This window comes from Heptranchias perlo, chromosome 5, assembly GCF_035084215.1.
Source record: "Heptranchias perlo isolate sHepPer1 chromosome 5, sHepPer1.hap1, whole genome shotgun sequence".
In the NCBI taxonomy this organism is placed as follows: domain Eukaryota; kingdom Metazoa; phylum Chordata; class Chondrichthyes; order Hexanchiformes; family Hexanchidae; genus Heptranchias; species Heptranchias perlo.
The window spans coordinates 67,327,169-67,348,441 of NC_090329.1; the positions used below are offsets into that span (position 1 = coordinate 67,327,169).

At 41.9% G+C, this 21,273-nt stretch overlaps 1 protein-coding gene across 1 annotated transcript in view; it reads right to left on the bottom strand.

Moving 5' to 3' along the window:
* Positions 1-20,469, bottom strand: part of LOC137321829 (ectonucleotide pyrophosphatase/phosphodiesterase family member 3-like) — a 108,411-nt gene extending 87,942 nt beyond the window's left edge. The window contains exons 1-6 of the mRNA XM_067984533.1: positions 20,251-20,469; positions 17,492-17,579; positions 15,677-15,799; positions 11,227-11,352; positions 9,453-9,513; positions 7,953-8,050 (exon numbers count right to left, since the gene is read on the bottom strand). Coding sequence (XP_067840634.1) covers positions 7,953-8,050; positions 9,453-9,513; positions 11,227-11,352; positions 15,677-15,799; positions 17,492-17,579; positions 20,251-20,343 — 589 coding nt within the window. The 5' untranslated portion in view covers positions 20,344-20,469. The remainder of the gene's footprint in view (positions 1-7,952; positions 8,051-9,452; positions 9,514-11,226; positions 11,353-15,676; positions 15,800-17,491; positions 17,580-20,250) is intronic.
* Between the last annotated feature and the right edge of the window lie 804 nt (positions 20,470-21,273).

Genomic DNA, 21,273 nt, shown 5'->3' on the forward strand with positions numbered 1-21,273 from the left:
TGCACTTGCCCTTGCCTGTTTAGGTATTTTGCAGGGCAAGTTGCTGAAAGTGCGAGCTGATAACATCGCGGCGGCGGACCTGGGCGGAACCAGAGGCGAGAGACCGGAGAGCGGGGATATAAAGAGCAGTGACCCGAGGCCCGAGACCTGAGCGGCGGCGGACCTGGGCGGAACCAGAGGCGAGAGACCGGAGAGCGGGAATATAAAGAGCAGCGACCCGAGGCCCGAGACCTGAGCGGCGGCGGACCTGGGCGGAACCAGAGGCGAGAGACCGGAGAGCGGGGATATAAAGAGCAGCGACCCGAGGCCCGAGACCTGAGCGGCGGCGGACCTGGGCGGAACCAGAGGCGAGAGACCGGAGAGCGGGAATATAAAGAGCAGCGACCCGAGGCCCGAGACCTGAGCGGCGGCGGACCTGGGCGGAACCAGAGGCGAGAGACCGGAGAGCGGGGATATCAAGAGCAGCGACCCGAGGCCCGAGACTTGAGCGGCGGCGGACCTGGGCGGAACCAGAGGCAAGAGACCGGAGAGCGGGGATATAAAGAGCAGCGACCCGAGGCCCGAGACCTGAGCGGCGGCGGACCTGGGCGGAACCAGAGGCGAGAGACCGGAGAGCGGGGATATAAAGAGCAGCGACCCGAGGGTTGCTCTGAGACCAGCGGCAGAGTTCGAGGTGACGTCACCAGTCAGAAAGTGACGCGGCACAGGGGAGGCAGCTGATTGGTGAGTAGGTTCAGGTGAGTATTTCTACCATTTTACTGTAAGTAAAGTAATAAGAAAGGGAAGGTCTGCAGGTTTTATAGCAGGTAGTGTTTTGTTTTTTAGTGAACCTAGGTCCCTAGTATAGTTCACATTTTCTAATTTCAACGTAATTTAAAAGGGGTAACTAAGCTAAGGCAAGTCATGGCAGCAGACCTCACACCCGTGATATGCCCCTCCTGCAAGATGTGGGAAGTCATGGACACTACCAGTGTCCCTGCCGACCATGTGTGCAGGAAGTGTGTCCTCCTGCAGCTACTGACCGATCGTATCTCGGAGCTGGAGCTGCGGGTGGACTCACTGTGGAGCATCCGCGATGCAGAGAAACTCGTGGATAGCACGTTTAGCGAGTTGGTCACACCGCAGGTAAAGGGAGTACAGGCAGGAAGTGAATGGGTGACCACCAGGCAAAGTAAGAGGTGCAGGCAGGTAGTGCAGGGGTCCCCTGTGGCCATCCCCCTCTCAAACAGGTATACCGTTTTGGATACTGTTGGGGGTGATGGCTCACCAGGGGAAGGTGGCAGCGGCCAGATTCATGGCACCGTGGCTGGCTCTGCTGCACAGGAGGGCAGGAAAAAGAGTGGCAGAGCTATAGTGATAGGGGACTCGATTGTAAGGGGAATAGACAGGCGTTTCTGCGGACGCAACCGAGACTCCAGGATGGTATGTTGCCTCCCTGGTGCAAGGGTCAGGGATGTCTCGGAGCGGCTGCAGAACATTCTGGAGGGGGAGGGTGAACAGCCAGTTGTCGTGCTGCATATAGGTACCAACGATATAGGTGAAAAACAGGATGAGGTCCTACAAGCTGAATTTAGGGAGCTAGGAGTTAAACTAAAAAGTAGGACCTCAAAGGTAGTAATCTCAGGATTGCTACCAGTGCAACGGGCTAGTCAGAGTTAGAATGACAGGATAGCTAGGATGAATACGTGGCTTGAGAGATGGTGCAAGAGGGAGGGATTCAAATTCCTGGGACATTGGAACCGGTTCTGGGGGAGGTGGGACCAGTACAAATTGGATGGTCTGCATCTGGGCAGGACTGGAACCAATGTCCTAGGGGGAGTGTTTGCTAGTGCTGTTGGGGAGGGTTTAAACTAAAGTGGCAGGGGGATGGGAACCAATGCAGGAAGTCAGTGGGAAGTAAAGTGGTGACAGAAACAAAAGGCAGTAAGGGAGAGTGTACAAAACATGACCAGACAGATGGTCTGAGAAAGCAGGGCAAAGACCAAGGGAAGTCTAGATTAAACTGCATTTATTTCAATGCAAGAAGTCTGATGGGCAAGGCAGATGAACTCAGAGCATGGATGGGCACATGGGACTGGGATGTTATAGCTATTACTGAAACATGGCTAAGGGAGGGGCAGGACTGGCAGCTCAATGTTCCAGGGTACAGATGCTATAGGAAAGATAGAGCAGGAGGTAAGAGAGGAGGAGGAGTTGCGTTCTTGATTAGGGAGAACATCACGGCAGTAGTGAGAGGGGATATATCCGAGGGTTCGCCCACTGAGTCCATATGGGTAGAACTGAAAAATAAGAAGGGAGAGATCACGTTGATAGGATTGTACTACAGACCCCCAAATAGTCAACGGGAAATTGAGGAGCAAATATGTAAGGAGATTACAGACAGCTGCAAGAAAAATAGGGTGGTAATAGTAGGGGACTTTAACTTTCCCAACATTGACTGGGACAGCCATAGCATTAGGGGCTTGGATGGAGAGAAATTTTGTTGAGTGTATTCAGGAGGAATTTCTCATTCAGTATGTGGATGGCCTTACTAGAGAGGGGGCAAAACTTGACCTCCTCTTGGGAAATAAGGAAGGGCAGGTGACAGAAGTGTTAGTGAGGGATCACTTTGGGACCAGTGATCATAATTCCATTAGTTTTAGGATAGCTATGGAGAATGATAGGTCTGGCCCAGAAGTTAAAATTCTAAATTGGGGAAAGGCCAATTTTGATGGTATTAGACAGGAACTTTCAGAAGTTGATTGGGAGAGTCTGTTGGCAGGCAAAGGGACGTCTGGTAAGTGGGAGGCCTTCAAAAGTGTGTTAACCTGGGTTCAGGGTAAGCACATTCCTTATAAAGTGAAGGGCAAGGCTGGTAGAAGTAGGGAACCTTGGATGACTCGAGAGATTGAGGCCCTAGTCAGAAAGAAGAAGGAGGCATATGACATGCATAGGCAAGTGGATCCCTTGAAGAGTATAGAGATTGCCGGAGTAGAGTTAAGAGAGAAATCAGGAGGGCAAAAAGGGGATGTGAGATTGCTTTGGCAGATAAGGCAAAGGTGAATCCAAAGAGCTTCTACAAATACATAAAGGGCAAAAGAGTAACTAGGGAGAGAGTAGGGCCACTTAAGGATCAACAAGGTCATCTATGTGCGGAACCACTAGAGATGGGTGAGATCCTAAATGACTATTTTGCATCGGTATTTACGGTTGAGAAAGGCATGGATGTTAGGGAACTTGGGGAAATAAATAGTGATGTCTTGAGGAGTGTACATATTACAGAGAGGGAGGTGCTGGAAATCTTAACGCGCATCAAGGTAGATAAATCTCCAGGGCCTGATGAAATGTATCCCAGGACGTTATGGGAGGTTAGGGAGGAAATTGCGGGTCCCCTAGCAGAGATATTTGAATCATCGACAGCTACAGGTGAGGTGCCTGAAGATTGGAGGGTAGCAAATGTTGTGCCTTTGTTTAAGAAGGGTGGCAGGGAAAAGCCTGGGAACTACAGACCGGTGAGCCTGACATCTGTAGTGGGTAAGTTGTTAGAGGGTATTCTGAGAGACAGGATCTACAGGCATTTGGAGAGGCAGGGACTGATTAGGAACAGTCAGCATGGTTTTGTGAGAGGAATATCATGTCTCACAAATTTGATTGAGTTTTTTGAATGGGTAACCAAGAAGATAGATGAGGGCTGTGCAGTAGACGTGGTCTACATGGACTTTAGCAAAGCCTTTGACAAGGTACCGCATGGTAGGTTGTTACATAAGGTTAGATCTCACGGGATCCAAGGTGAGGTAGCCAATTGGATACAAAATTGGATTGACGGCAGAAGACAGAGGGTGGTTGTAGAGGGTTGTTTTTCAAACTGGAGGCCTGTGACCAGCGGTGTGCCTCAGGGATTGGTGCTGGGTCCGCTGTTATTTGTTATTTATATTAATGATTTGGATGAGAATTTAGGAGGCATGGTTAGTAAGTTTGCAGATGACACCAAGATTGGTGGCGTTGTGGACAGTGAAGAAGGTTATCTAGGATTGCAACGGGATCTTGATAAATTGGGCCAGTGGGCCGATGAATGGCAGATGGAGTTTAATTTAGATAAATGTGAGGTGATGCATTTTGGTAGATCAAATCGGGCCAGGACCTACTCTGTTAATGGTAGGGCGTTGGGGAGAGTTATAGAACAAAGAGATCTGGGAGTACAGGTTCATAGCTCCTTGAAAGTGGAGTCACAGGTGGATAGGGTGGTGAAGAAGGAATTCAGCATGCTTGGTTTCATTGGTCAGAACATTGAATACAGGAGTTGGGATGTCTTGTTGAAGTTGTACAAGACATTAGTAAGGCCACACTTGGAATACTGTGTACAGTTCTGGTCACCCTATTATAGAAAGGATATTATTAAACTAGAAAGAGTGCAGAAAAGATTTACTAGGATGCTACCGGGACTTGATGGTTTGACTTATAGGGAGAGGTTGGATAGACTGAGACTTTTTTCCCTGGAGAGTAGGAGGTTTAGGGGTGATCTTATAGAAGTCTATAAAATAATGAGGGGCAAAGATAAGGTAGATAGTCAAAATCTTTTCCCAAAGGTAGGGGAGTCTATAACGAGGGGGCATAGATTTAAGGTGAGAGGGGAGAGATACAAAAGGGTCCAGAGGGGCAATTTTTTCACTCAAAGGGTGGTGAGTGTTTGGAACGAGCTGCCAGAGGCAGTAGAGAGGCGGGTACAATTTTGTCTTTTAAAAAGCATTTGGACAGTTACATGGGTAAGATGGGTATAGAGGGATATGGGCCAAGTGCAGGAAATTGGGACTAGCTTAGTGGTATAAACTGGGCGACATGGACATGTTGGGCCGAAGGGCCTGTTTCCATGTTGTAAACTTCTATGATTCTATGATCGCAGCGAGGGAAACAGGGCATCTGGGACCTGAGTGAACAGGGCAAGCAACTGTCTATCTCCTTAATCAATCAGATTGTAGGATTGTGAAAATAATAGCACAAGGACTGAGAAGGAAATGTAAATTAGAGTGGGTGAATTCAATGTCAAATCAGGTAGAGAAAGAGAAATAAAGAGGGAAAGAAAGATTGGATTAAAAGAAAGAGAAAAAAGAGACAGAAAGGAAAAAATAAGCCCCTGTTTTAGACTTTAAATTTTACATTTTTAAAATTTCCAACAATTAAAACCTGAAGGAATGAGACTCCACACTTGTAATAGTTAATTTTCAGTGCCAGAGAGGTTGACTGGCAATAATTAACACTTATCACATCATTAAAAGGGTACTTAGTCTGAAATAAACAAGACTTAACTTTCTGTTGTGAGTTTAGTTCGTATCTACTGCGCAAATACAGCAACTTCACGCCGTTTGATGCATTTCAATGGTGAGGCAGATAACAAAATGCCATTTTCTTGAAGCTAATAGCAGAGCAGCGCATCTCGGCCAGCAACTTGTGGATTTCTACGTTTAACCGTGCATCTGCCCCTCGCCTGAAGTTGCTGTGCTATTTGTGCATAAATAATGGCGAGTGCCATTAGTCTCACCGTTATTTTAACAGCAAATTCTGGCCCAATGTAGTTAAGTTACACAGTGCAGAATCACTATAGTTTATGGAGCATTTGCAATGTAATTGGTGTGTAACTGCAGTAATCGTGCAAATGCAACCTAAATTTGCAGTATGGGGCTGATCTGACACCATAGTGAAGTAAAGTGAGATGCCTTGAAACCAAAATTTACTTTGCACTGGCACTAAACTAAGAGTGTAAATGCACCTAATGTGTATGATACAGAAGCACTGCCATTTGACTCACATGGCACAATTGGAACATGATTTAGTTCCTAACAATTTTATCATCCAAGCCAACCTGAACCAGCTGTGAAATCCAAGTGAAGATATTGGAAATCCCTTAAAATTTATAAGCAGGAAAGAGATAAACCCAGGAAAAATATTTTACTGAAGAGTGCTGAAATCTGGGAACTTATTACTCAGTTCTGTTATCCCCAAATTAATATACAGTGCTAATTATAGATCAATTCAGAGGGAATGTATGTAAAAAATCAGCTGCATATTTTGTGGCAACAGTCATTTTCACATGTGTCAAATAAGAACAATCTAAGGCAGTTTCCTCTCTTTAGTGTTTGGATATATTGGATCGCCTGTCCAGAGTGCATAGAGAAAAATCAGACGGGGTGCTTTGCACACCAGTGATGGACTCTGTCTGGTTTTCTGTCCATTATTTTAAATGTATGGAAAATCAAGCTGGCTCCATTGCAGGTGTGCAATCCTCCCCGGCGATCCTTTACACCCAAGTGCTAGAAAAGCAAAATAAGTTAATTTTTTTAAAACTTTGCATCAAAGTTTCCAAGATGTTTGAAGAAGATTAAACACGATTTCATTCTTCTTTCAACATGGTTCTGGTCAGTCACAGTGCCTGATCTTTACTGTCAGCAGAAATATTCTTGCGGCCTGAAGTTCCGGGGGTCCCGCCCTGCCAACGGAAGTGCGACAGAACAGAACTCCTGTCCACCCACAACAAAGGACGCAGACTCCCTCCCAAATTGGAGGAACAGGGTCAGGGCGGGTGCCTGCCCCGATGTGCCAGTGGAAGGCAGAGCAGGCCCCCCATTGTGGGACCCTGAGGTCCTTCCCAGATGGAAGAAAGAGTTAATAAATGTTTCTTCAGCTCCTAAGAAAGCCACACATCTTTTAATTAAAGGTAACCAATCTCTTCTGGGATCAATTACTTTAGTCCTGACTTTTTTTGAGGCCTTCCCAGAGGCCTCAATGGAACTTACGCTAATTCTCCATTTAGGGCTGTCAAGGGTATAATGGGCATAATTCCCGGGGAAGCCCAGGAGCTCACCAAGACACAGTCCCCTGAAATGGGGGCGGGGTGGCGGGGGCGGGGGGGGGGGATGTGGGCAGAGGACACGGCCATACCCCGACCAGAATTAACAGCATTTCTTATACAGGGCAGAATCCTGGCAGAACTTGGTTCCACCCCAAATTCCAGCCCCCCCCCAACAGGGGATGACTTGCCACTTCCTCTAACCCCTGGAATTTCAGGCCTTGATATTTAGTTCATTAGAAGATTGCAAAGACAATGCCTCTTCTTAGGTTTTGGTATAGCCACTTGTAGATATTAACAACAACAACAAACACATCAACTTGTATTTGGCATTTTACTGTAGAGGAGAGGAAAAAAAAGGAACAGATAAGGTTACGGAGACGGAGTCATGGAGAAGGAGATTGAGAGGTGATCAAAGGCTTGGTCAAAAGATGGGCTTTCAGAAAGTGTTTTAAAGTGTAAAAGGAGGAAGAGAGGCATCTGTGTTTCGGATCAGTTGGAATTTATGGAGGTGATGGGAGACGAGTGAGGAGGACATTAGAAAAATGCACTCTGGGGACACCTGCTGGCAGGGACATGCATGGTCGGAACATAGTGGTCTCAAAAAACTATATATGGAACATTTGGGGACCTGCGCACAGTTTCATACCAAGTCTCACAAATTGATCCTTTTAGTTTTACAATTTTACCATAGAAGTGGTTAGAATTTCAATCTATATTTTAAAAATAGAATTTAACTGCTATTTTTTAAGGCATGCTTCAAGTATCCTTGAAATACTTTGAAGAATCACATTTGAATACACTTATTTTCAAGGTAACTACGACACAGGTTTGAAAAGGTTAAATCATGGAAAAGAACAAACGGATTGAAATCGTGCTGTATGTTATTAGTAACATAACATAACAGCTTTGTACAGAATTCCTTTTTTCTAAAGAGATTAATCTATTTGGCTTTGTTAAAATAGCAGACAGGGGAGTTTCATATGAATGTGTTAACACTTTTGGTACTACTATTGTATAGCATAATTTCAACCCAAAAGTACTTTTACTCTAACTGCGTCTGATTTTGGGTGTAAGCACATATTCCAGCAGGTTGAATGCTTTCAGCTTGATTCTATTTTCAGTTACTTACTGAGTTTCTCAATAACTGGCAGCAAGCTGTACCAGGTCTTTAAGTACTCGGCTCTGAAACCGTCTAATGAAATTAGTATCAAAGGTGGGTGAGAAAACCTGAAATTCAAGGACCACATGTTATTATATTATTTATTATTACTGTATAACTTACAGCAGTGTAATGAGGTACACATCACACCTTTAACTTAAACTGAATTCAACAGCAAACCTAATTTTCTGGTCGCACTGCTCAGCGTCGGCCAGTAATAAGAGTACAAAACCTAAAATCCCACATAGGGGTATAGTTTGCTCTGTGCACAAAGTTAAAGAACAAAGCCCCGAAAATCCATCGGCCTTTCTGGCACACTCCCAGCCTAGGTTCACTGGGAGTGTGGAAGGAGGCCTTGGAATTAGTCCAGGACCCAGACGCGCCGGGTGCCAGCCTGCCCTCTGAATTTCCAGGTGGCCTGTTTGAGGCAGAACTTCCACCTACCCCAAACATGGCCCCCCATGCCAGGTGTGACCAGGGGAAGGAACTCCTAGCTCGGGAACTTTCTTGGCCCCAGTCAGGATACCTTCGGATGGCTAGTATGTCGGGAGAAATGAAATGTGCCTGCCTCCCATCCATCGTATGTGGGGCCCACCTGTGAGTTCATGCATGGGTCTTGGCCTGGAAGATTAAGTGGTGATCGAATTGAGGTATTTAAGATGATTGAATGATTTGATAGGATAGATAGAGAGAAACTATTTCCTCTACTGGGGGAGTCCAGAACAAGGGGGCATAACCTTAAAATTAGAGCTAGGCAGTTCAAGGATGATGTCAGGAAGCACTTCTTCACACAAAGGGTAGTGGAAATCTGGAACTCTCCCCTAAAAGCTGTTGAGGCTAGGTCAATTGAAAATTTCAAAACTGAGATTGATAGATTTTTGTTAGACATGGGTATTAAGGGTTACAGAACCAAGGCGGGTAGGTGGAATTAAGATATAGATCAACCATGATCTAACTGAATGGCAGAACAGGCTCGAGGGGCTGAATGGCCTACTTCTGTTCCTATTCTGCCTGCCTTCCTGATAGGTCCTTAGACATTTGTGCTTCAGACCAAGGTCACTGTATAGATTATGAGCAACTGGTCACTGTCACTTCCCCCCACCTTGCCCAAACCCCCCACTGGCAGCCGTCCAAGATGCACCCACAGTGTCATCGGCACCTTTTATTAAAATTAAGGAATCTTCTCCTGTCCCCGGAAACTCTGACATGGTCAGCAACAGAGGTTTTCTGTGGGCAGTTCCCAGCAGTTACATCAAGATTAGAGGCCCATGAATTTTTGAGTCCTAAGGCTTTTACTAAACTGGGTAAACTTATGAAGTTAGAAAAATAGTTTTTCTTTAACTTTACAGACAGAGCAAAACGTCTTCTTGTAAATCAAAGAATGATTTATTTTTATGTAATCTGTGCATTTTTGTAATTCCAAGTGCAGCTGCCTTTTGCTGCTCTCTCCACAACACAAGCATCTCTTACCCTGCAGGACATTGAGGAGCAGTAATATCTTCACACTCATCTTCCACCCAGGAACTTTCCGCTACACAAGAAGCAAAATCACTGAAATTAGCTTTTGAAATTTGAAAGAGACTATCACACTCTTAAATTCAGATCACACTTTGCATTTTTATTAAATTATGCTTAGATCTTGCTGTGTTCGTCACACAGAACTGTACCTACAACAGGCAGGAATCCTATTGTCTCAAATACTTGGCACATACAAATGATACTTCAGTTTGCATTTTAATTGACATTACACCACAGGATCAGTCACCTTCTGTCATTCAATTGACGGGATTTAACGATGGGTTGGTCTGTGATAGTTCACAGTCATTATTATTGCGTGGAGACCAGTTACTAATGGAATTCCGCAGGGATCAGTGCTAGGACTATTACTCTTCACAATCTATATTTATGACCTGGATGAAGGCGGTGAGGACACTGTCTGCAAATATGCAGATGTCAGGAAGGTTTGTGCCAGTGTCAGAACCCTGGATAAGAAAAGAATCCAATTGGATCTAGATGAGATGGGGGAATGGGCCCATGTCCCACAGAAGGAAGACATTTAATACAGATAAATATAGTGTTATGCATGTGGGGTAGGCCTAATGCCAAGCACGTGTATACCCTGCTGAATTAAAGTCTGCTGAGCAGGAAAGAGGCCTAGGTGTTATAGTGCAAGAGTCTCTAAAGCTTTACAATTAGTACCAAGAGGTTATAGCAAAAGCAAATAGAGTATTGGGATGTAAAGCCAGGTTGATCCAATATAAAGCAAAAAGCACCATAGTGTCCTCATACAAGACCTTGGTTAGGCCTCATCTAGAATACTGTGTCTAGTCCCCTCACATGGTGGGAGATGTAGAGGCCCCAGAAAAGGTTCAGAGGAGGATCACTAGATTAATACCTAGTTTAAAAATTCTTACTTATAACAATAGGTTCAAAGAGCTGGGTATTTTTGCTCCAGAGAAACATAAGACCTCAAGATGATTTGATTGAAGTATTTAAAATGATGAAGGGACTAGACTATGTCCATGTGTATAGATTATTTGAATTAGATTAACTTCAGGAGAACCAGAGGATATGCATATACAACACAAAAGCATAGAACTCTGTTAGATATCAGGTGGGTTTTCTTGTTGTAGAGGGTCATTGACCTTTGGAGTAAGTTGCCGCTTCGTGTAGCGACTGCGAAAATCACTGCAAAAAGATTCAAAAAGGAGCTGGACGAGTTCCTGAAGGAGGCTGATATTGCTGCGTACTAAAGGTAGGTGGAATGTTGAGTGATGTACCTCGTGGTCACTGTTATCTCCTAGGACTCGTTTTTGATTAACCTTGGGGGTCAGAGGGGAATTTCCCAGAATTATTTTTTCCCTAAATTGGCCGAGAGATTTTTAAAATCTTTTTTAAAATCTCCCAGGAGATGACAATGGGTGCTGGTGAGTAGGGAGCGTTCTGGGACATGATGCTCAATCACTGAATGAGACCCAATTCTCTGAATCAACTGGTCTTTTTCTAACTGTCCTTTTTGTATATTCGTAAGAATTATCTACTACCTGACTCTTGAATCTCAGCTCTAATTATTTTTGTGAGTGCTCAGCCTGCCTGATAAGCTAATATTGGTCTTCTTACCCTAACATGAGGCTAGTTCCTGTTGACAGACCATAGTAAAATCACCATTAGTAATAATTGTGAAGTTAAATTTCAATCTGCTGCTTTAAAGGAAGCAAAAAGTTGGACATTTAAAACTCCTTACCTTTACAAACAGTCTTGTAATCAGTGCAGCAATCACCATTTTGCAAACAATCATCAGAGCATGAACAATGGCTCCCGAGTAAACGCTTCTCACCACAGCGGAACTTGGTGCATGTCCAGAGCTCAGCTAAATTACAAAAATGTTCAGTTAATCTACCTAACTGACTAAGAAAAAAATTAGAATGGCAACAACTGGTTAATATGTACTTGCCATTCTGAAATAATGAATCTATTCATTACAAAGAAATAGCATTTTATCACATCTCAGAAATATATTAAAGTGCTTAACATATAATAAATCATTGTGCACGCAGTGACTGTTGTTATGTAGTCAAACACTGCAACCATTTTGCACATAGCGAGATCCTATTCGCAACAATAAGATGAACGACCCGTTAATCTGTTTTTGTATGAGGGAGGGCTATTGGTCAGGAACCAGAGACATCAATAGTGCAATTGGGATTTTAACTTTTATCTGAGCCACTAGAACAGAGCAGGACCTCAGTTTAATATCTCACTTTAAGACAGTTAAATTTTTGGGTTTCAACACTCATAAGCAAACTCCCACTCTCTACAATCTGGAATGTGCCTCTATCTAGGTAATTGCGGTTAGTCCAGGGATCAAACAGAGAACCCTCGTCATTACAGTCTGGTTTACTGGATTTAAAAAATTTGTTCATGGGATGTGGGCGTCGCTGGCAAGGCCAGCATTTATTGCCCATCCCTAATTGCCCTTGAGAAGTCGTGATGTGGAGAGGCCGGTGATGGACTGGGGTTGACAAATGTAAGGAATCTTACAACACCAGGTTATAGTCCAACTGTTTTATCCGAAAGCTTGTGATTTTCAAATAAAACAGTTGGACTATAACCTGGTGTTGTAAGATTCCTTACATTTGCCCTTGAGAAGGTGGTGGTGAGCCACATTCTTGAACCGCTGCAGTCCATGTGGTGAAGGTTCTCCCACAGTGCTGTTAGGTAGGGAGTTCCAGGATTTCGACATAGCGACAATGAAGGAACGGTGATATATTTCCAAGTCAGGATGGTGTGTGACTTGGAGGGGAACGTGCAGGTGGTGTTGTTCCCATGTGCCTGCTGCCCTTGTCCTTCTAGGTGGTAGAGGTCGCGGGTTTGGGAGATGCTGTCGAAGAAGCCTTGGCGAGTTGCTGCAGTGCATTCTGCGGATGGTACATACTGCAGCCACAGTGCGCCGGTGGTGAAGGGAGTGAATGTTTAGGGTGGTGGATGGGGTGTCAATCAAGTGGGCTGCTTTGTCCTGGATGGTGTCGAGCTTCTTGAGTGTTGTTGGAGCTGCACTCATCCAGGCAAGTGGAGAGTATTCCATCACACTCCTGACTTGTGCCTTGTAGATGGTGGAAAGGCTTTGGGGAGTCAGGAGGTGAGTCACTTGCCATAGGCTACCCAACCTCTGACCTGCTCTTGTAGCCACAGTATTTATGTGGCTGTTCCAGTTAAGCTTCTGGTCAATAGTGATTCCCAGGATGTTGATGGTGGGGGATTCGGCGATGGTAATGCCATTGAATGTCAAGGGGAGGTGGTTAGACTCTCTCTTGTTGGAGATGGTCATTGCCTGGCACTTGTCTGGAGCAAATGTTACTTGCCACTTATCAGTCCAAACCTGGATGTTGTCCAGGTCTTGCTGCACGCGAGCTCAGACTGCTTCATTGTTTGAGAGGTTGTGAATGGAACTGAACACTGTGCAATCATCAGCGAACATCACCATTTCTGACCTTATGATGGAGGGAAGGTCATTGATGAAGCAGCTGAAGATGGCTGGGCCTAGGACACTGCCCTGAGGAACTCCTGCAGCAATGTCCATGTGCCCTCATGCGATTTCTTTGACTTTGGTAGGTGGAAGAAGACCATGGCTTAGACTATAAACATCTAATCCAATTTATTGAACATTAAACAGATAAATTAAACGTATTAAACACAACAGTAGATTTATGGTAATTAACTTACCATTCCCCTGGGAATAAAAACAATAAAGGGGCTTTTCTTGTGCTAACCCTTCATGTAAAACTGAACCTTGAAATACGATCCCTAACCATACTTGAAGGGGAAAAATTTGCAGGGCTATGGAGAATGAGCAGGTGACTGGGACTAATTGAGAGCCTCTTTCAAATAGCCAGCACAGGCATGATGGGCTGATTGGCCTCGTTCTGTGCTGTATCATTCTATGATTCAATGATTCTGATGAGTCTTGCATGGCACTTCACTATCATGAAGTCTCTGAGTTTCCCTTATTCCTGATGGCTTCAAACTGGGACAAAGCCAGCCTCAGATATATCACTGAAGCCTTTGAGGATACACTGAAACAAAGGCATAAGAATGTATCTCTCATAACTATTTTAGGTGGTCAACCGTTCACAGAATTCAAATGGTGTTGGCCTAAACAATACAGATACCAATCAAACATATGCTTCAAAAAGAGCAACATGATACAGTGTTTGTGATTGTGCTCAAATCCTGGAGTGGAACTTTAATCCACAACGTTCCGACTCAAAGGTAAGAGTGGTACCACCAGAGCCAATCTAACACTGTAAATAATATATTCCATTACTAGGGCTATAATTTCACGTTAGGTAAATACGTGGCTGATTGAATAAAGATTCAGAGGTAAGTGATGCGGTGGTGTTTGATCTTCAGGGCATAAATTCCTACCTCTGTTGCTGACACCGACATAACAAGGCAGCCAATTTTTGCACTGCAAAAGCTTCACAAACAGCAAAGAGGTTAATGACCTGATAATCTGTTTTAGTGATGTTGGCTGAGGTTAAATATTGGCCAGGGCACCGGAAGAATTCCCTGCTCTTCTTCTAATAATGCCATGGGATCTATTACATCCAACTGAGAGGGCAGATGGGGCCTCGGTTTAACGTTTCATCCAAAAGACCTCTGACTGTGCAGCACTCCCTCAGTACCGCACTGGAGAATCAACCTAGATTACGTGCTCAAGTCTCTAGAGTGGAACTTCAACCCACAAACTTCTGACTCAGAGGCGAGAGTGCTACCACTGAGCCACGGCTAACATTTGTATGGCTTGTAACATGGAAATGATTACATCAACTTCAGAACATATCTCCATAATGAAAGTGCTTGAATGTGTAAACCATGAAATGGAAAATATTTACTACAAGTAAAAAAAAGTAGGGTATAGCTGGAATAGGTAAGACATAAGATTGTCTTAGAATAATAATGCAGAATTCAGTGAAATAACACATACAATCCTCTCACCAGATAAAAATGATATATAGATCTGAGAAAAATACATTCTGAAGATTAAGGTTTATATTTTCCCATTTTGGTACAATCTGTGGTATTCTGGAAATAGTGCACAAAGTGTGCTATTTTCCATTATGCATAAACATTTTTTTTACTAAACTTTGTGGAAATGAATCACAAAAGGAAGTGAACACTAATTGGTAAGAGTTCTAGCAAAGTGGAGGAACAGAGAAATTTATGATTTTAGATAACTGCACACTTACCTACATCTTAAAATGAGAGTGCAGGTAGAAAATGCCAATAAAAAGGCAAATGGAATGCTGAGTTTCATGAATAGGGATACTGAATATAAAAGCAAGGAAGAGCTGTTTAATTTTTACAGGGCATTGGTTCGACTAAAGTTGGAGTATTTTGTGCAGTTCTGAGCACCCCATTATAGGAAGGATATCAGACTCATTGAAAGGGGCTGAATGACCTACGGAAAATAGTACTGTTCCTATGTTCCTAAAGGTTCACTAGAATGATACCACAAATGAGAGTTATGAGGAAAGGCTTGAAAAATTGGGACTTTTTTTCAGTGGAACAGAGAAGGTTAAGATGGGATTTATTAAAGGTTTTCAAAATTATTAAAGATTTTGAGAGTAAATAATTAAAGACTATTTCCACTGGTTGGTGAATTGGTGACAAGGAGGCATAAATTGAAGATCATTGGTAGGAGAATGAAAGGGGAAGTATGAAGAAGTATTTTCATTAGAACACAGAATACTTGTCACAAGTGTCTTTGAGGCAGAGCCTATAAAATCATTCAAAAGGGAATTGGATAAGTATTTGAAAAAGAATATAGAAGAATATGGATAAGGGTGGGAAAATAGAATTAGATCGATAGATCCAGTTGAGTTAGCACTGGCACAGGCACAGTGGATTCAGTTGCCTCCTCTATGCTGTAATTTATGATTTTAAACCATCATTGGATTAGAATGACAGATTAGTAAAATAATTTTTCTTTAACTTTGCATACAAAGCAAAATATATCCCAACTACTGTTCAGAAACAGTCACCTGAAAGAACAGGAATTTTGAACACTTTTTTCTACCTACCAGTATTGAGAGTTTGTCAATAAGAATATTGAATGATGAGGAAGGACAGAAAGACATTTTGGAGAAATTATTTTTAAAGTGTTTGTGGGACGAACTCTTTGTTACACATACCTGGCTGAAGACAGACTTCTGTAAAATCCAAGCAACATCTGCCAGCTTCACTACAGAGACTGTCACAACGACAGTCCCTGACTTCCTCATCAAAGGGTGTATAACATCGGCTTCTGCAGCTAACTGGAAACATTAATTGATCATTATACAAGATAATGTTAGATGGTACTGTGATGTACTGATAAGTTAACTCTGTTTTGTCAAGGAGTAAATTAATTTTCAAAGGAATTTGAGCTTGTGAGGTCTAAAGTTACATTAAGGCTAAAAGAAGGCACCATTCTCTAATTGTTCATTAGGTAGGTGTACATTTCATCTGGTACTGGTCCAGAAAGCTCCCAGACTGAATTTCTTCTTTGCACTGATGTAACTGACCTCAGCAGACATTGTGATGAGATCATTACAATTGGCTTCAGTAGGCTAGGTTGGGGAAGAGTTAGCCACGGTTCCCACTGCTGATCACTTTAATGACCCTTTCTGGAATGCACACATGTGGTAGTAGGTGAGTTCAGGGTTGGAGCTTTGATGCTTTTCATGTTCAAATAAGACTCACTCTCTAAGCTTACACATGAAGAATGCCCACATGGGTCAGAGACCCACCACTGGCAATCTTTGGGAAAGCAGAAATATGGATGGCAGAGCTAAGGTGAGCAAAACTGTATTTGTGGCCATATATTGGAAACCAGCTAGTTGAGCAGACTGGCAAGCAGCTTCAATAGTGAAATACTTAATATTAGTCTTCAAAGGAGAAATATCTGGCCTATACAAATTGTCTGACTTGGGAAAGATGTGCAGGAAAGAGATAGTCATCAAAAAGAGAAAAAAGATGCTGAAAATGAACAAGTTCAACTCAACGGAGTCAATTCAGTGACCAGCTGAGCAATGCAGATCAGGAAGTCCTAGATTTAATTCCCAATCTCAGTCAGGGTGGCAGTAGGAGTGCTACAATTGATTTCATTGCCCTGGGTTACAGAGGAGAACATCGGTCAAGATTCTTGCTCCTGATTACTATCCAGTTATCCCTGCTGGAAGTGCAGATGTTGTGCAAGGACTAAATCGGGCTTGGCTGTGATACTACTGCAGCTGATTAGTGTGCTGGCAATTATTGTGAAGGCCAATAAATGAATTATCACCACATGGGCAAGGTACCAAAGGCCATAAGTAACTGTACCCCATATATATGCCAATTTGTAAAGGAGGCTTTGCAGATGTCCTGGGCAGCCGCCTTGAACAGGCGTCAGGCTCCTTACAGATGTAACTGAGGGGCATACCGCCTGTTTTAGGTCCCTTGGCAGAAATCCGTTTGGATTGAGCGGAGCAGGTCGGAGTTTTCGTTGGCTGCTGCGGCCTGAGCAGTGGCTGCAACCAACAGGTAAGTTTAATTTTTTTAAATTAAAAAACATTCTTGTGAAGTTAGGAGGAGTGAGAAGCACCGACTCTAACGTCCTTGCAATGTGCATCCTCGTTGCCACTTCAACCTCCCTTCTAGAACTTACCTTTGGGTCATTGGCCTCTGTCTGTTGGGCCCAAAAACGGGCTATAACCAATTTCCACTCCTTTAATTCAATTTTAAATTATTGGCAATCTAGATGGCAGTTCTAGCAATTAAAAGACACAGTGATAATAACATTTATTTTATATATTACCCTATTTTATTTAAAAATTGACCAATTTAATGAACAGGTCACATGATAAGAGTGTATAACAGTATGGGTATGGCCTCGGCTAGTTTCAAACTACAGATATAACAGTAAAGTTGCTAACAATATACATCATGGAACGAGTGAGTTGTGTAAAATATCAGTAAACTAAAATCACCTTTTTCTTCAACATGAGGCAGCTGAGATTTCAGACCCAGTCCAAGTCCAAGTCCAAGAGATACAACAACTAAACAGACAAGTAGCACCTGCCAAGAAAATGTTGTCACCTCATTAGCTCAACAAGATAACACAAGGTAATGATGATGAAATATGGTAATAGCCCATAAAATTACTAAGTATAGCACATTGCAATCTTAGGTTCAAAGATGAAAAAATGTATCTAATTGAAAATATCCTTCCAATAAATCTTGCAAAAATTATTGTTTATGAAATAGGTGTGGCACATTTATAGTCCTTTTCTGAAGTGTACAATGTAAATTATTTTGTCTTGACATAGCATATACAATGCTCTGTTGAGATTAAATCCATGAAGCAAGTGATAAATACAAATAATTCTCAGCAGTGCATCACTAGCCCCTGGAGAAAAATGTGCAACAGCTCACACGCTCCTCAAGTATTTTGATCAAAATCTGCACACATCGCAAAACACTTGTATCATTGCAAAGTCTGGAGTTGAAACTACAATACGTTCTGAAAATAGCTGTGATCTACCTCAAATTACTCGCTCTGGTGAACATTCAATTCAAGTGCTAACTATGAATGAATGATTTCTCCAAGCTGCTTAGCTAATTTTTAACAAACTACCAAGAAGGGACCTACCGTATTACTGACAGAATAGTATCTTACAGAACAACTCTGTTAGCTGTTATTCTTGATCCATATATTCACTTCCTGTTGGATGTCATGTTTATTGTGACAACAGTAATACATGTAAAAAAATCCAACTTGTAGAAATAATTCATTCCTATTTACAACATGAGTGCTACAAGATTATTGGTAGGCAAAAAACTTTTGATTTAAGTTCAGTGATTTCATATTGATCCAGAACATTCTTCTATACATTACTAATCTACACTTTCTCCATTCTCACTCTTGTGATATTAGGAGGACAAAACGTATTGGGGGTGAAAGATTCTCCTACTCATCTGCTGCAACTTTGGTGAAAGAGCCACGGAAACCCCGGGTAAATGGCTTCAAGGCATTGACATTGTTCTTCTGGGATTTCCAAGACCCTTCTGTCAAAGTTACAGTGGACGAGCGGAAAAACTCCCGCAGCAATTCACACCAAACTTTTTCTATATAATATGTAGGTTATCCTAGTTAGTGTACATATCATTGCATGTGGTATAATCATTTTGTTATACACATTGAAGACTTTTTGGATCAGTATATCAGCTTTTATACCTTCACAATGAGGCTTCACATTGCCATGAGGAAGATTTCCCAGGCATTGTCCAAATTATTTACTCCACAGAGTCACTGACAGTATTTTGATCTGAACGTTCTGTACTCATGTCTATTAGTTGCATCATTTTTGTCTCTCCTTACTACAAGTTGCACAGTTATCCAGAATTAATTGAATACAGATGTCTCATTGCCAATGAATCCAAGAACTCGGATTCAAACCTTGTTTTCAAATTGGGCCATTGGTCCAGTTGTTTGATTACATCCATAAATGGAATGTTAAACATTATCTACAATAACATCAGTGCCTATTGGATGACTGAAGCCTAGCTTCATCAGTGTGTCACAAGTATACAACCTTGCTGTTTTTGTTGAGCTTCTTCTTCCTTTTGACCAAGGTGCTTCACAGGTCGTAGAATCTATAGCAACCATACTCATAAATTTACTTAAGCTATTTTTCCTGTTTTATACCTGTGTTTGATTGTTTTTATCTCCTGTTGAAATTGCAGATCAGTTCATGGTCATACCAGTGTAAAAATACCCGCTATGCATTTAAAACCTTAAAAACAGCCATGAAGGCATGACTTGTACATCAGATGTTATGATATAATTTGCCTACAAGTTTGGCATACAGCTCATGTGGAAAATTTAAGATAATTTATTTAATAGAAAGGTTGTATATGGTAAGAGTAAAGGTTGTATATGGTAAGAGTTAATGAGCTTCATGTTTGTATAACTGGATTTAAACCTTTGATCATATAAATAATCATTGATAGCATTATCATGGCCTTTCTTTCCTGTGGGAAAGATAAAGTAGTTGAAAGTACATTGTGACATGACCTCTAGAAAACATGTTTTAACCAAATCAATCTTTTTACGCAGAGGTAAACTGGCAGCAATGGAAGCATTTCCACACATGGTAAAAAATGATGTTGTTGCCTATAACTTATCACTCTACAAAGATATTTCTTCTTCAGTCAAGTGCAATATTTTAAGATGTGAAACACAATATCTTTTGTTAATTCTTATTACAAAAATTATCTGACTGAAGCAATGTAAATAAATCCGAGATTCTGAGGGTTTATGACTGATACTGTTATGAAGCTGGTTCACCTCCAAATGAACAGAAGTTCAGAAAAATTGTATAATATCAAGTCAGTCATAATTCTTATCAAGTTATTGCAAATGCTACTGTACTGATTAAATTGTTACTGTTAAAATTAAAATTAACTTTGAACTTGACAAATTATTCTCTCACATGATAAAAAGCAAGCAAAATCTTCTCAAGTTAGATTGGTTTTCTTTCAGTGTATATTCTATTGAAATTATGATGTATGTATGCAGAAATGAATATATCAGTGTGAAAAATAATTTCAGAATCAACTAATCTCTTCATAGTTTGGTATTTGTTCTGTACTGGTAAATTCAAATTATTAAATCTACTAAAACTATTTTAAACCAAAAAACAAAGAAAATCATCTACATGTTCCTTTAGACAATCATTATACTTACCACACATAATATTTTGTATACTTTTAGTTCTTTACTTTCCTTCATTTGAGACTCCTCTTGAAAAACGACCATTGGGTCCTGTGATGAACTCATTTTCTGAGTATATTTCTCATCGAGAAGCACAAGTTCTCAAAGTGTTTTAAAAATTGCTGGCACACAGTTCCTGCTCACACACACGTTCTCTCTCCAACATCTCCTGCTTCCACTAATTCCTTACTTCCTTGCATCCTGCAAATTTGTACACATGTTAGGTTCACGTGACCTTATGTGGTATGTAGATTGAGATTATTATCTCTGTGATGATTACATATAGAACTAAATTCTAAGAATGAGTATGAGTTATGTCAAATAATCTGCTGATACTTAAATTATTGAAGAAAGATTACGTAAAGTGGTTGTGTATTGTTTGCTATAAAAAGTATTTGTTTCAAAATAGAGTCAACCTCTTGTTAAGCAGGTGTGAGTTATCTATTTTACAGGTTTAATCTTTAATCGAAAAGGCTGCAAGGTATTTTGTTCCAAAGTATAATAGCTTTATTAAGAAGTTATAATAAGTAACAAAGATGTTAAAATACAGGAGTACAATTAAACATACTAATAAGATGAATACAACCCAACAAAGTTAATCACTGTACAAGGCCTCAAAGTGCACTTTCGAAGGTCTTGATTAGTTGAGCTGTCCAACCTCGCTCCGAGAACATTCTAATCAATACGAAGATGCACCCAACTTATATATATTTTTAGACACATTGGGGGTTATGTTGTGCGGTTAACCCGCACCCGGTCGTTCAGATGCAGGTAGCACATGATATTTGTGCTGCCTGGTGATTTACCTGATAGCTGCGAGCAGCCAGGCCTAGCTGCACTGTCGAGTGGCTGCTCACCAGCAAGGGGCCCAGATATTGCGAGTGGCTAGCACCTCTTAAAGGCAGCCTGCAACTCTTAGTTGCAAAATATAAGATACGGGTCCGCAAGAAGTCTGAATGGAGATCAGACATCGCACATGTGAAACATAGATGCAGG